The 15,962-nt window shown below is 32.9% G+C and overlaps 1 protein-coding gene across 5 annotated transcripts in view; it reads left to right on the forward strand.

Moving 5' to 3' along the window:
• Positions 1-14,424, forward strand: part of CD46 (CD46 molecule) — a 48,313-nt gene extending 33,889 nt beyond the window's left edge. For 2 of the 5 annotated variants that reach the window (XM_074309054.1, XM_074309056.1), the window contains 5 exons: positions 534-572; positions 2,014-2,049; positions 6,328-6,385; positions 9,885-9,995; positions 11,172-14,424. In XM_074309054.1, coding sequence (XP_074165155.1) covers positions 534-572; positions 2,014-2,049; positions 6,328-6,385; positions 9,885-9,984 — 233 coding nt within the window. In that variant the 3' untranslated portion in view covers positions 9,985-9,995; positions 11,172-14,424. Of the gene's footprint in view, positions 1-410; positions 573-2,013; positions 2,050-6,327; positions 6,386-9,884; positions 9,996-11,171 lie in introns of those variants that run through there. The other 3 variants (XM_074309055.1, XM_074309057.1, XM_074309058.1) reach the window with 2 other exon arrangements.
• The last annotated feature ends 1,538 nt before the right edge of the window (positions 14,425-15,962 follow it).

Below are 15,962 nucleotides of genomic sequence, written 5' to 3' on the forward strand. Positions count from 1 at the left end.
CAAGTATTAAGCATTCTTTGTAATATTGACTCATGCACACACTCACACACACATTATTTTAAACGAAACTTTTTTTTCTACATTTCCCTTCTGAATTTTGTCATTATATGGAAATACTATTAGTTTCTGTGAGTTTACTTGTAACTTTTTTGTACTTTGCTGAAGAGATCAGTTGTTATATTTTTTTTACTCTGAAATAAACCAGGAAATAGGGATAGTTTAGTATTAACCCTTTCTCTTTAAAAAGCCTTTTTTTCCCCCTTATTACACTTGTTGATGTTTCCTGGAATTGGGTAAAATCACAAAAGCTTTATTCCTGTAATTTTTGAGAAAGGTTCTAACATTTTTCCACTACATGTAACGTCAGAATTAATTTATAAAACTTCATTGATGAAACAAAACTTTTATAGCTCATAAAAAGTTTATAAAACAGAATTGCAAGCAATTAACAGATAAAAGATAAAATAATATGCTAGAAATCACTGTATTCATTTCAGTTTTTGACAATCTACTTTCCTTTTTGTCTTTTCCAGGGCTTTCACTTCCTCCCGAAACGAAATCACAAAGACCAGGTGCACTAACTCTTTGTTTAACATTAATAATGCAGACAGGAGGAGTTATTTGCTGTGGCCCAGAATATGTTGTAATGAATAGGAGGAACATGTTAAAGGCTGGGATATACTTTCATTCTTCCTCTGTTTTTGTTTCTATGTAGTGGTTTTTGTTGGTTATTCCTTGGTAAACTGTTGCCTTTGATGCAAGAATTCTTAAACTTTTTTATGCTATGGTCACTTGTGGATGCACACAGTGTCTGACACATAATAGGTGTTCAATGAAACATTTATTGACTTACTGTGGTAGGCAAGTGAAGTCTATGACCTGTTTTTTTAGAAAAATAGTTTTTAATTTAAATAAAATATAGTTACAAAGTAAATTAGTTATTGAAATACAGTTGATAAAATATTTTTTTTAGCAGATCACAGACCTTAGGTTAAAATAAGTTACTTTAATGAATGAGGTGCATTTCTGGATCTTTAGATACTTTTAATCTTAAACAATTTTTTCCCCATTTAGCTTTAACACTTAGCTCATCCCTCACTTAATGTGAGAATACACAGAGTTCTCTTCATATTTTAGAAATAGTGGGCAAGAAGTAATAATATGAAAGTTCACAAAGTTAAGTGATTAATGGCATTCTGGTTTTTCAGAAACTTGTTTTTCCTTTTGTCACATTCTTTGGCTTCATTCCCAATTTAGGTTAAAGCCCTAATAATTCTTCATATAAAAGTCATTTCCTCATCTTTAGTAAGTGAAGGAGAAAGATAAAAGATTTAGTTGTGATTCTTGTCTTTTTTTGGGGGGGAACTGTAAAACTTGAGCCTTAGTAATGGTACATGGTACCCTAAGGCATATATTTATAAGTTGAATTGTATATAAAAGCTTCTTCTTAAATTTTCATAGGTGCATGTTAATATTCCCAGGTTTGATTTCAGTGTATATGCTTTGGCATGTTGTGAGCATTTTTAGAATTGATCCACCTATAGGTTCTACCTGTCACACAAACACTGTCTTTACTTGAACTCCACTAAACATTTTTACAGACATATACTATGAAGTTCCTAAACTTAATTATAATTAGGAAACATTGTGTATTGATATGAAAACCAAATCCCAATCAGATAATATAGAAATCATAGAAATGGATACTGCAATAGCATAGCAAAACTTTAATTTATTTTTCTCCTACTTTAATATCATAATTGATTCAACATTTACTAAGCAATTACTGTTAGCAATGCACAGAAAAATGTAAAACTAGATTGTTGCTCCATTTTCTATATCACATGCTTTGCCATAAGCTTGAAAGCAAATTAAAGAGTTCAGTGAACCTAGAGACTTGAAGAGTAGTTTTAAAAACAAGTAATAGATTGATTAACCATTTTTAGTATTCTAGCTCAAATAGAGATGAAAAGTACACCATATTTCATGCTGAATTATATTAATTTTTCTTAGGTTCTGGCATCATTGTCCTGATTGTTGTTATCATAGGTAAGTCATACAAAATCTTAATTGTTTTAAAGGGAAGCCTGCATGGTTTAATCTGAAAAAGCATAATTACATTTTTCATTTTTACTGTTCATAATTGTCATTTGGTCTCCCAAACATTTTTGATTACTTTTACATATCAGTGAAAAGTGATTAAGCTTGCATTCCCCAACATATGTATGTTTATTTATATTTAAGTGTATATATTGTTATGTTAATGTTATATACATTGTAAGCCACACACAAAGTTGAAATTGAGAATGAGATTTAAAAATGAAATAACATTTTAATAGATTATTTTAAAAGTCATTAATGATGACTGTTTGGACATGTATACATATGCTGTATTTAATTTATACTTTAACATATTTAACATGTATTGGTCAACCTGCCATCTGAGGTGGGGAAGAGGGGAATAATTAGAACAAAAGGTTTGGCAATTGCCAATGTTGTAAAATTATCCATGCATATATCTGCATAAATAAAAACTATTAGTAAAAATAAACAAATAAACGAAAGGGAAAAAAAGTCATTAATAATGAAAAAATGTTAACTCTAAAATTATCATCATTTTTAGTGATAATATGAATGTAGTCAAGGGTCTGAGACCCATCCCTACATAAAACAAAGTCTCCAGAGCGAGTGAGTGGTGTTTATTACATTCCTGCAGGAAGGGGCGGGTGTCCTTATAGTAGAAGAACCCGCCAGTACAGAAGGAAGAGAGAAGGTGCTTATATTAACCAAAACCCTTCCCATGTGCCTCCCTATTTCCTCCCAGCTGTTCCTAATTGGTCATTATTATGTGCAAAGCAGTGTTTCCCTCTCTGCTTTCATGTCCTCCTAGATATGTCCCCCTTCCCTCGTCATGTGTCCCATGTTCAAAGGTAGTGGAAAACTCTTAGGGAGTATGTCAGTTAACATGCAAGTAGCCTATTTAGTATGGGTAGTAGACTAAACTATCTCTTGGTCACCCCTTACTGGTTTGAGATGATCTTGCTGTGTGTGGTAAGACTGAGGTCGAAAAGAACATGAGGCCTGTTCTTGATTGGTTAGATATACCTTCTAAGCAGCTTTGCTGCTCACAATTGTACTCTCAGAAGATCAGTTCTTTCACTCTTCTCTGGGGCCCCTCTATGACTGTGAGAACAGTGGTGTTAATGATGTAAAGGTACGGCTCTGAGTGAGTTCAGTTTGTTTTAGTCTTTGGTTTTAGCTGAGAAAGATACTCCACAAAAGTCTGCCAAGGTGTCCAGTTAGTAGTCACGTAGTCAGTACTTCGTGTGGGCCAGGTCCTTGGAAATAGAAGCGAAAAGGAAAGAGTGCCCTTCCCTAAGTTGTTATATTCTAGTAGGGGAAGATAGTACAGAAAAGGAAGCTGACAAGAGGAAGGAAGAGACATAGGGAGAAAGTCATTAGGAGTGGAATGAAGGAGTGCCTCTGGCAGGCCTGGGTAGGTAGCTGAAAACAGAGGTGAAACTGAGCAATTAGAGTAAAGTGCTAAAGGCTGCTGAAGGCTGAATGGTCTTCTAATAGGAGAAACTGAAAAAAGAGGCCTTGAGCCTCTGCTAGAGAAGTGTAAATGGAAGAAGCATGGAGTGATTAGCTTACTGAATCACGAGGTTTCATCTACCAATGATTCAAAGGATTTTTGTTGACATTGACTTGGTAACGTTATATTTTCCTTGATATCAGTTCTTGCAAACTAATTGAAAAGTTTTGCGTTTTATTTTGAGAAGTTTTAAACAGTATAGAAAGTTCTCTTTCCACCCATGTCCACATGTGAGAATTTTTGTTATACATTGTTGTAAGAAGACAGAAGCTTAGATTTATGCTTTTAAAAGTTGTCTTGACTAGAGTAGATGGCGGAGAGTAGATAGGACATTGCCAGAGCTCTCCCTGTCTTCCCTCAACATCAACATTAGACCAAGCCTTTGAACAGATTTTGGAGTGACAGAACACACAAACATTTGGAGTATGATAATTTTCCAGCTTAAGATATCTTGGAAGGACTTCAGGAAGGGTCTGTCTCAATTGGGCTGGGGGGAATGCAACTTAGCTTGGGGGGAAGTACAACACAGGGAAGGAATCTAGCAGGAGGCTCTTAGCCAAAATATAGCAGCATTGACTATTTTCTGGTTCAGGATGCCAGTAGATCAGCAAACCAGCTATGAGACTTCCAACACAACTACAGAAGGCAAAGGGAGATAGGAAAAAAAAATGGGAAAAGAAATGAGAACTATATAGGACAGTTATGAAAGTATGGGGGGGAAAGCCAACATCTTGGAAAAGGAAGTACAGAAATTGACTTAAGCAAACAGCTTCTTAAAAAATAAATTTGGCAGAATGGGGGGAACTACACTGAAGAAAACAACTTCTTAAAAATACATTTGGTGAAATGGAAAAATATATATATATACACACACACACATCAAAGAAAACAACTCCTTAAAAATACATTTAGCAAAATGAAAAAAATACACACACACTCTCTCTCTCTGTCTCTCTCTGAAGAAAACAATTTATTGAAAAATATATTTGTTAACGTAGAAAAACAAAACAACTTCTTAAAAAATAAAATTAGCAAAATGGAAAAAATACATTGTACAAAACAACTCCTTTTAAAGTATAATTGGCCAAATGCAAAAGGAGGTTTAAAAAAAAAGCTAACAGAAGAAAACAATTCACTAAAAATTACAGTTGAACAAATGGAAGTGAATGACTCAATGAGACATCAGTCAAAATTTTAAGAAATGAAAAAATAGAAGAAAATGTAAATACCTCTGGAAAAACAACTGACATGGAAAATGGATCCAGGAGAGACAATCTAAGAATTATTGGTCTACCTGAAAACTATGATGAAAAAAGAGCCTGAATAATATCTTTTAAGAAATCATCAAGGAAAACTATCCTGAATACCTTAGAACCAGAGGATAAAATAGTCAATGAAGGAATCTACCAATCACCCCATGAAAGAAACCCCAAAATGAAAAGTCTAAGGAATATTATAGCTAAATTCCAGAATTATCTAATCAAGGAGAAAATGCTGAAAGCAGCCAGAAAAAAGAAGGCACCACAATCAGGATTTCTCAAGAACTAGCAGCTTCCCCATTAAAGGATTGGAGAGCTTGAAATATGATATTCCAGAAGGCAAAGGAGCTTGAGCAACCAAGAATTGACTATTCAGCAAAACTAAGCATTATTTTTCAGGTGAAAAAATGAACATTCGATAAAATAGGGAATTTTCAGTCCAAGAATGAACAGAAAATTTGATATCCAAATATGACTCAAGAAAAATATAAAAAGGTAAATGGAAGAAAAAAAGTGCTGGCTTAAAATACTATTTTAAAAGTAAGTTTAAAAAAAATTGTGATGGCTTCATAATATAATCAGCTAATATCTTGAAGGTCAAGCATGCATTTAGGATGAAATGCAACAATAACAATAGAATAATAAATAGCATTTCAAATAATTTTAATCTGAATTTGTTTTTAGCTTGTCCATGTGGTTAATGAAATTTGTAGCAAGGATAGAAGAAGCATGTACTCACATTATTATCTTCGATCTATACTTTCTTTGCAGAAATCTTTTTAAAAATACTTGCCTATTTTGTGAAGTCTTTAAAACTAGATAATGTAATTCATAAAGCAACTTAATTGGTTTTAATCTCAACTATATGCATCACGGTGAAAGAACAAGAAAAGACACATGCCACCAAGTGATGGAATATGCATAGCTATAACATACATATCTCCTGAAGATACTGATGTCAATCCATTAGTCTCTTCTTTATTTTTAGATAATAATAACTCTGAAAAGAAATTCTAATAATTTTCTTCATGTATCTTGAATGGATCATATTGCATATACTCATTACACTTTAGAGACCACCCATCTTGAGTGAAGTAAACAAATCTTTGACGCAGAAATATACAATCTTATTTTGTCAGTGTTCTTGAAGGATTCTTTGTACTTATGACCATTCAGCCTTTAAAAAAAAAACTAATTTCTACACACACACTCCCAATATTGAATTGAATTAATCCCTTCAGTATTCTCTGGTAGCCTTATAAATTTTCTAGAAATCTGTTTTTACTGATATTTAGAATGCCCAATAGGCCAAAAGGAATTTATACACTGATGAAAATTGGTTGAATATATTACCTAGTAATTGATGTGAATTTGTACTTTGTGTGTGTGTCATATTTATAATACTCAAGTCTGTCATTTTTAAGAAGCTTGCTAATTTTTAACATTCCACAATGTCTGAATTTTTTTAAATAGTTATCGTATTTGTGATCATCATTATTATCATGTATCGACAGAATAACAGAGAAAAAGGGTGAGTCAAAATTTCTTTTAAAATAAATTGTTTTTTACAATTCCATTAAGAATTTTTTCTTTTTCCTTTTTTCCAGTGTATTAATGTTAATGCTATACTTGGCAAATTTGCTTTGTAAGGGCCATTTCGAACTTATTTTGTCAGGAAAAGGACACAGGCAAAATATTTGACTTTTTAAAGAAAGAAAAAAATACTTCCAAACTTAAATCAAAGTGCTGATTTAGGATCTATAGAAGGGTGCTGAAAGTGGCCTTCCCAGAATGTACAGCTTAGTGTGTGATCAGAGTTGGAGCATCAGTGGCCAGCCCCACCCCATGCTAGTGGAACTCTTAACTGGAATAGAATAGTTGATCTTTCAGAAGTCTTTTTTTTGGAGGGGGGAGGGGGAAGAGAGGATCAAGGCAATTGGGATTGAGTGATTTGCCCAGGTTCACACACTAGCAAGTGTTAAATGTCTGAGGCCAAATTTGAATTCAGGTCCTCCTGACTTCAGGGCAGGGCATTCATTATACCACTTAGCTTTCCCTTGGAAGTCTTTTTTTTGGGGGGGTGCGGGGGAAGGGAGTCCATAAAGCTACAAATCTACATCACTCACATTTTGCTCTGTTCTAAGTATATGATCATTTCAACACATCTTCAAAACTGCTTTTTGTTTCCTTTTGACCTTCAAATATTTCAGTGACCTTCCCCTTTCTCTCTCCAACATTTTGGTGATGTAAATGCTAGTTCCTTTCTCATACTGAATTTAAAGAAAACAAATACATACACTGATACTGTCTGAGGATGTAGATCTCATTCTGTACCTTGACCTCACTACTTTTAACAGTCCTCCGGAATTCTAGCTGGCCACATTGATCAAAGTTGTTAAATATTAGTTATTTTTTGTTGTTATTATCCAAATTGTTCCCTGGGATCTGCTACTTCATTCTGAAGTCTAAGATATCTTCCTGAATCAAACCCCTTTGACTTCTTACGGGGCAGTACTATTCCATTTTATTCATATATCATTTATTTTAACTCTTCCTCAACCAGTGGGTCCCCATTTAATTTCCTGTTGTTTGTTGCTACAAAAAAATAACATATATTAATAAACATTTTTGTAAGTGTGAGCCCTTTCCTTTTTTCTTTGACCTATTTGGAGGTATAACGTATAACTTGGTAAATAAGAAATTTCTATGTCACAGTGTCCACTAGTTATCTTTTGAATGTAGTTATAAATGGCTAGAATAATTCAATTTGGTAGCTTAGAAATTTAAGGCGCTCCTAGGGCAGGTTCATAATAATTGGTGTCATCCAAGATCATGAATATTACTCTTTTTTTTACCCCCAGATTATTATGATAGTAAACATTAGCAATATATATAAGCAGAAAGAACAATATACAATTTTGAAGTTTTAAATATAATTTAATTGAAAAAAAGAGGTAGCACAATGAAATAAATAGTTCATTGCCACACCAATGTTGTACCCATAATTTGTGTTATGCTATTAAAGGAAAATATTTTTATCCCTTTGCCTGCTTTTGTAATTGCACAAGAATTATTTAAGTTTGATTAGGTTTTCTGACTAAAACAAATTCTTTGTAATTTAATATTAAAATTCTGCAAAGAATCATGAACTTTTTCAAAACAAAGCCTATTGCATATTTCCAAATGGGTTCAGAAATCCAAGAATAATAATGAATATACCAATAATATTCATGGTAATACCAAACATTTATATAATATTTCTGTATTTGTAAGCCACTTTTTACATGTCTTTTATGATTTAAATCTCACAACCACCCTGTGAGATAGATATGAGAAGTTTTCTTTTGGAAAATGTGACAGTCGTGCCATTGGTACGTTGGTGACAAATTCAATGTTTACTCCTTACAAAACTTGGGGTAGGGGGAGGCAGCTAATTCTTAGGTAGCTGTAGGAACAATATGGTCATGCCATCTGAGAAATTTATTTTGGAATGCTCTTTATAAGAACTGTGTCTGCAGATTTTTCCAGTGCTGTTTTTTTTTTTTAATTCTCTTTAATTAATTGCATTTAAAAATGTTAAAATTAATTGTAGTGGTTGACAGAGTCAAGTTCTGTAAGACCTAGCAAATTAATAGCATATTTCTTGGTCATTTAAAAATACAGAATGCTTGAAAAAACAAATGTGTAAATAAGAAGATGTAAATGAAATACTTTGCCATCAGGTTTTGAAAGTAATTATTGGGGTAAAATAAAGATAGAGTCCTTTAGAATTATTTCTGAGGAATACTGTCTTGTGACTGGCTCTATCACTATCTTAATAACTTTGACATAACCTTCAACTCAAACCCTAAGGAGTTAAAATATTATCATATTTCTATATTATTCTATACTTACACAAATGATATTATTCTAAAGAGCTTAAGTATTTTTAATTGTACTTGTTCATTTTTATCTTTTGAGATTTTATTAAACTTTCTTTTAATTTTTTTTATCCATAATGGCAAAAGAAAAATTTTTTTTCAAAAAATCTTTTCTTTCTCATTGTTCATTATAGATGGACAGAAGCATATATATTTGTCTGTGATGAATGTTAATGGATAAAGAAAGCTTTTGATAGTTTTTTTACTTTGCTTATTTTAAATTTTATCCTGCCTATTCTTTAAAAAGTGTTTATGGAAAAGTGTTTATGGAAAAGTCCATTTTTACTGTTATAGTAAATGGGATTTGTAGGAGACAAAAATGAGTCAAATTGAATTGGGAAGGATATTGAAAAACAATGCAAATTAGTTTGAACTTTTTTCTGTTTGCCTCTGGTTCTTAAATAGGCAATGCATTGTAATGTAAATCATATTGTTACAGTCCATTCCAATTTACTTATATAAACATGTAGAAGGAAACACTATCACAAAACTTATTTATGATTGGTTTGGTGGTACATTCTTGATTTAAATTCAAGTCTTATTTCTAGAATTCAAGTTTTGGGAACTTATGAAATAATTATTTGCTCTTACAAGGCATTCAAAATATTTTTTTCATAGTTAATCTGCCCAGGGATCATCAGTAAGCATACTTTAAGCTGACTGTATGTACTGGAAAAAAACTTGTCATAGAATTGGACACTATGAAAATATATCTTCTCAATAAGCACACTTAATAAATAATGTGCCAAAAACTTGGGAGCATTAAATTCCAGTATATTTCTTTTCATATTATCTTTTAGTAGATGAAATCATTTTAAATCATATAACTGTATGCTCTACAATCCTCATGCATAGGTCACCACTGGGACAGTTCAGAATTTCTCCATTTGGTTAGATGGTCTTTAATTTTGTTCAAATTAAGAGCACATTACATTTTTAGTAAAACCACAAAGCAGAGACAAACCTAAATTAACTTTTTAAAGCATTACTTTTTATCTCCCATAGAATTGATTTTGTTTTCCTGTCTTCACGAAATTTTTCTTTTCGTTCTTTGGCATGATTGATCATTCATATTTTATTCAGTCAGACCTTTTCCCTTCCTCTGTTCAGCACATACATAACTGATGAAATCCACAAAGAAGAAACAATTTTAAATTCTCTTACTCCTCCTCCTAAAGAAGACACCTTAATGAAAGAAAGGTTTACTTAAATCATTAAAAGGTATCTGTAACTCATGTTATATTCTTATTATACTCAGCTTGAAAAAGTGGTCAGAAATTTTCACTGGAACTAACCAAAGCTTATAGCATATTTACCGGGAACAGAAAAACCAACAAAAAACCCCCCTTGTGCTTTGTGTCCTGTTTTCTTTGCTAAACTGCTTAAATTTTCTGGCACTAAACTTTTGATTATAAAGCATACTTTCTAAAAAAGTTTTCTAAAGAAGCTTCAAAACACTATGAGATTATTGAATGATTCTTCCTCTTTCCTTTCAAAAAAACCTTCCATTTCATCCTCAACTAGAAGCACCATAGGAGTCAAGAGCCTCCCCCAACTGAGGGCTTTACTGAAACAGAAGATGATAGACTAGCACTGCAACTTGTGGCCATCAGTAAAGCATTTTAATTTCAGTCTTTATGAAATAGATGACATCTTTTTCTGCCCTTAAAAATATATATATATAAATAATTTATTTGCCAGGAAATTTGAACCTGAGCTTGAAAATGTATCTTCAAAAGAGGAGTTACTCTTGTCAGATACATTTAGTAGGTGCTTCTGTGCTTTTTAAGTTGGTTGTCAGGAATATTGCACTTTCCAAGAAGAATTTCTTGGTAAATAAATGGTTTATGTCCAAAGGGAAATTTGTAATATGTTCCAAAAAGACTACCATTAAAATGGTTTGTGTTTTTAGACTGTTATTTAAAATGTTAAGGCATTAATTAATTGCAGAATTCACTTATCTAGATGTTTTGTTCTCCCATCAGTGTAAGATGAATTGACACTAGAATTGTTAAAGGATTCACGTTATCAGAATGAATCATCTTTTTAAAAGCTTTAGTTCAGTCAGGTTTTTGAATTGTATCATTTTAAATTCAGCCATCCCTAACCCTATTGAAATTCCTAAATGAAAATCATTTCAGTTTGACACATTGTGAATTGGTTACCAACTTTGTATAAAGTTATGAAAACTGTGAAAAGAGAATTGCTCAGAGCCAGAATTATTTTTTAATAGACTTCTTTCTGGGATGATTGGGATTGGAAATTCTTTTTAGAAGAATTAGGAAATCATTTAGAAATAGTTTATTTTCTATATGTACCCATTTTTAAAAATACCTTTATAGTTTAGCTTATTATGTAATCTTGTTTGACCATATTTTTTCTTGTTTTACCTTATAGGAAAAATGCAACAATTAGTGTTGACTACAAAACTTCCTTGAAACAAGAAAATCATTCTGAGGAAAGCAGGTGTATGGTTTCAGAAAATTAATGTGACCACCAGTCTGGCCTTTATTTTAATTGAAATGTTAAAGCACTTTTAAAGTTACTTTCGATGCAGCTCCTTTGCCACTTAAATGCACTTGTTAAATTGGAACTTTGATGTTTAAAGATAAGGCTTAGAATCTTTACATAGACCCTTATTAGCCATCCTTTGATGTGTTGGGAAACCAGGGAATATGATGCTTAAAATACACACACATTTGCCCAGGTTATCACAGCATATTGTATAGTATCAAAAGAACAATGGCAAGATAATACTTAAAGAAAAAAAAAGTTTTGCAAATGTATTTATAATTAGTTTTGAAATCTGCAATATTTTCATTCACTGGATAATTTTTAAAAATTAAGAAATTCATTGAAAATAAGGAAAGGTTGATAACCAATAGCTTGCTAGATAATTAAGTTTTATAAGAAATGTTTTTGTTGATATTTTATCCTATTTATGACTTTTGTAATCAGTGTACAACTTAGTACAAACTTAAGAAATTAGCTTGTGCACATAGCTGTGAAGTTGCCGTTTATTTTTACCAATTAAGGACAAATAGGTTTAAATTAAACAAAATATTCCCCCCAAAGACTATTTCTGTGAAAGTAAAGAGACATGTCTCCAGCCAAGAATTTCAGTACTAAGTATACAATGTATACTTGAGGCCTTACTATCTTTTTCACAAATCATTATAGAATGGGGAAAATGTACTAAGATTTAGAGCTGGCTTAATTCAAATAGGGCAGGTATTTTGTGGTATGAATGTACCATCTTTAAAGCATATTACAATAAATCTCGAGGGGCAGCATAGAATGGGGTACAGCATGACACACATGGGAAGAGCACTTAGTGACTTTAGGCCAGTGGAATCGAGCTTAAATAGAAACTTAGGAAATCACAAATTAATATTATCCACGTTGAATTATATTTTATAAACTAATTTAATCTGATTTGGGCAACACAAAAGAATTTTTAAAGACAGCTTTCAGGCCTGAGTGCAATATCTCTACCCTAGGCTGTTCTCTAAGTAAAGTGTTGCCTATACATACACACACACACACACATATAAAATGTATGTATCAGTAAGGTGAAAGATTTCTTTATCAGGAGTTCCCCATACTTCAGACACTTGACCCCCTCCCTGCACAATGTAGCCAGTTTTTACCATCAGGGAATATGTTCATATGATGATTTAAAGCCTTAAAATATATTCTGGAGGGGCATACTCTCATGTGTGATGCCATTTTGCCCCTCAGTGCAAAGAGATTTTTTAAAGACTTCAGCTGAGCCAAAAACAAAACAAAACTTAAAAATATATTTTGTATATTTTCTAAAGGTATCTGCAAAGGAAGGCTATGAACTTCAGAAAGTTATCATTATCACCTGCCTTACTCTTCCTAATTAGAAAGCCCAATGTGCAGTTTACTCTTTCTAATTTAATATATTGGGATATCATTGTTTGGTCAGGAAAAAAGCAAAGACTTTTGTGTTGTATGGGTATGGGTATGTTTGTATATACTGAAGTGTACCCACAATTGAGATTCATGATTTTGAAAAAATTTTGTTGTATATAACTGTTTCCCATTTGTATGTATAGGTGTAAGTGTACACACATGTAGGAATAAACCCAACAAGTTTGACAAACTTCCATGTCATAATTCTTAAGTCTTTTAGGGGACAGATGAATTTCATCTGCTACATTTACTGACCCTTTCCCCCCTCTCTTTGGATTTCAAAGTAGTAAGTAAAATCACCTCCCAAATTACATAAAACAAGCTTTTCACCATTGATTTATTAGCTTTGAGCCCTCTGCCCCAAGGAGAGGAGTAGGATAGTAAACTGGAGAATACTTTTTATAAACTTTTTCTTTTTTGTCTCAGACCTCAAACTTTTAAAGGCTTACAGAAACATCAGTTGTTGCCTATGTAATTTATTAGCAGTAACAGATAACCTAATAGATATTAGAACTATCACAGCCAGAGAGGCTTTCTGTTCTAAAACCACAGAGCAGAGAAAATGCTAATTGAGAGCATTCTAGTATAGAACTCTCCCAAATACGGGTAACAAACTTCTCAGAGTGACATTTCATTCCATTCTCTGAAAACCCTACAGAACAGTTGTGTAAACATGGGAATCAGAGTGAAGTCAGTTTCTTCAAAATTGTCTTTCTGGTCTCCAAGTCTTTCGCAGCTGCATTCTTTCATGACAGTTGACTCTCCCAAGTTTCTTCAGAAATGCATTTCAGCTCTTGGTGCTTCTCAAAGACTCGCATTAATTTGACTCAAGATTCATTTTGTTATAGAAACAGACAATTATCATATTCAAAGTATTCTGTAAGAGGGGCCATGGAAGTTATCCACATATGTTACAAACATATAAACACACATACTTTCAAGGAAATTACTTGGCGGGGGGGAGGGGGAAGATGTCAGATTCGATGTACCTTACATCAATTTGGACTAGTGCAAAGTAGGGAGGTATACCCCTTGGAATTGCAGATTTTCTTATATTACAAATATATAATAAAGTTCTATTTTGAAGGACAATTAGTCCAGTTAGGCTAGGAAATAGTGTTATGTATCAATAATCATAACTTATTTGTATATAAAGGAATGCTTCGGTATTTCTTGTAACCTTATTTATGTTATTTATGAATATGAGTTCTGAATTTGTGATATCAATAAGCTGTCCTTTTTCACATTCATGTTGTTAGGAATGACTTAATTAAAGTGAAGGGGAGAGAGCTATTTAAAACTGGGTAGGTGAATATTTTGAAAGAGACTTCTCTTCAAAATAAACTGTTATGGGGGTTTCTTTAAACCTAATTTTTTATTGTATATTCTCTTATGTAGGCATTTATTAAATTCTCGATTATGTATGTTATATACCATTGTTATACTTATTGAATATCTTTCAAACTGTAACTTAGAATTAAATGTCATTTTTCTACACATACTTTCAAATACCTAAGAAAATCAGCTATATTATGAACACTGACTATTCATCAACAGCTTGTGCCTTCTCTATTAAGAATTTGTGGGGGAAAGGTCACCCTAACTAACTTGAATAAAAATTACAAATGATGTCCTTGAAAAGGGTGGTGAGAAGGGAAATCAGAATGTGTGATTCTAAAGCTAAATAAAAATAAAATTGTATCTACACGAATAGACTGATTGCTGAATTGGCAGGGATCTTGGTGAAATTTCTCCAAAATCAGTGCATGTAGGATTGGTACAGATAGGCCAGGCTTAACCCTGACTTATGTTTTATTAAAACTAAATGATAAGTTATATGCAGATCTCAAATGACAAATTTTTTAAGTAAAGCATGAAGGCTATTGCCAATTTTGATATGTGCTCACTACTACTCCAAATTCTTATCGTTTCATTGTATTCCTTTTGATTCTTTTTAAAAAGACGACTACTGCTGATCTCTTTACAATGTGTAGTGAAGCTAACATTTTTTAGACAAGTTTTGTAAGATTTGTGGCCATATGCTTGTTAAAACTTTTAACTGTTCAACAATGGAAAATTTATGATGTCAGCATTTTACTTTGAAAGAATCATTTCTTCCATAAGACTGGTAACATTCCCCACACCCTATACCTATTTTAATTTAGGGGTATTGTATATTGTTTGTCAATGTCTTTTACTCTACTTCTGCAAAAGCAGCTACTGACTTTTTTTCTGAGGCAATTGGGGTTAAGTGACTTGCCCAGGGTCACTCAGCTAAGAAGTGTTAAGTGTCTGAAGCCACATTTGAACTCGGGTCCTCCTGACTTCAGGGCTGGTGCTCTATCCACTAAGCCACCTAGTTGCCCCAAATGAGGACTTTTTAAATAAGATTTTTATGCAAAGGTTGAAAACACTTGTCAGATTTGGGGGAAGTTTTATTTAGGTACAGGTTAATGTAGATCAGCAATCCCTAACTTTGCATCCACAGACCTGGACAATTTCAAGAAGGCCCATAAACATAAAAGCAGATTTATTTTACACATTTAAAAATACTTCAGAAAATGGGGGGCCCAGGACACCTCAAAAAAGGTTAGCACTTTGCCCCTTCACCCCTGGCCTGTAGCCCTCCTCGCCCTTCCCCCTGTGTACATTGTCTCTTGAGGTTCTTTCCTATGCAGGATTCTGTGAAAATCTCCCGGTTTGGGGCCCTCTAGTGGTAAGGTTGTCACAACTCAGCTCCCCAAAATGTCAGAAAAAGAAAGAAGATATTAAGAGGGGAATTGGCCTTATATGACAATCTAACAACTCGATAGCAGAGTTGTGATCCAAGAAATTGGAGCTGCTAGGTAGTTTCCAAAAGGCTCATAAATTTAGAACCAAAAAAGCACCTTCACCTCATTTTATAGATGAAGAAACAGGGCCAGACAGGTTTAATAACTTACCCGGAGTCACACAGTGTCCAAGGCAGGATTTGAATCCAGGTCTTCCCGATTCCAAGTCCAGTGTTCTTATCCACTACATCCCTTAGCTGTATATACAATGTATATAGCAAGATGAGAATAGTTTACTTTACCAGATTTGTTTGTCCTATCCCTTATGCCTTTTTCTCAATTTCATGGAATTGAATGGGAAAGAGGCATTGAAAAACAAACATGACAAGCAAGGCAGAAAAAAATTTATTAGTGTATTTAACCTTTTATAGATTTAATCATTTCATAGCACCTCAAAATTACAAAGAAAAGGCAAAAC

This window comes from Sminthopsis crassicaudata, chromosome 4 (genome assembly GCF_048593235.1).
Source record: "Sminthopsis crassicaudata isolate SCR6 chromosome 4, ASM4859323v1, whole genome shotgun sequence".
In the NCBI taxonomy this organism is placed as follows: domain Eukaryota; kingdom Metazoa; phylum Chordata; class Mammalia; order Dasyuromorphia; family Dasyuridae; genus Sminthopsis; species Sminthopsis crassicaudata.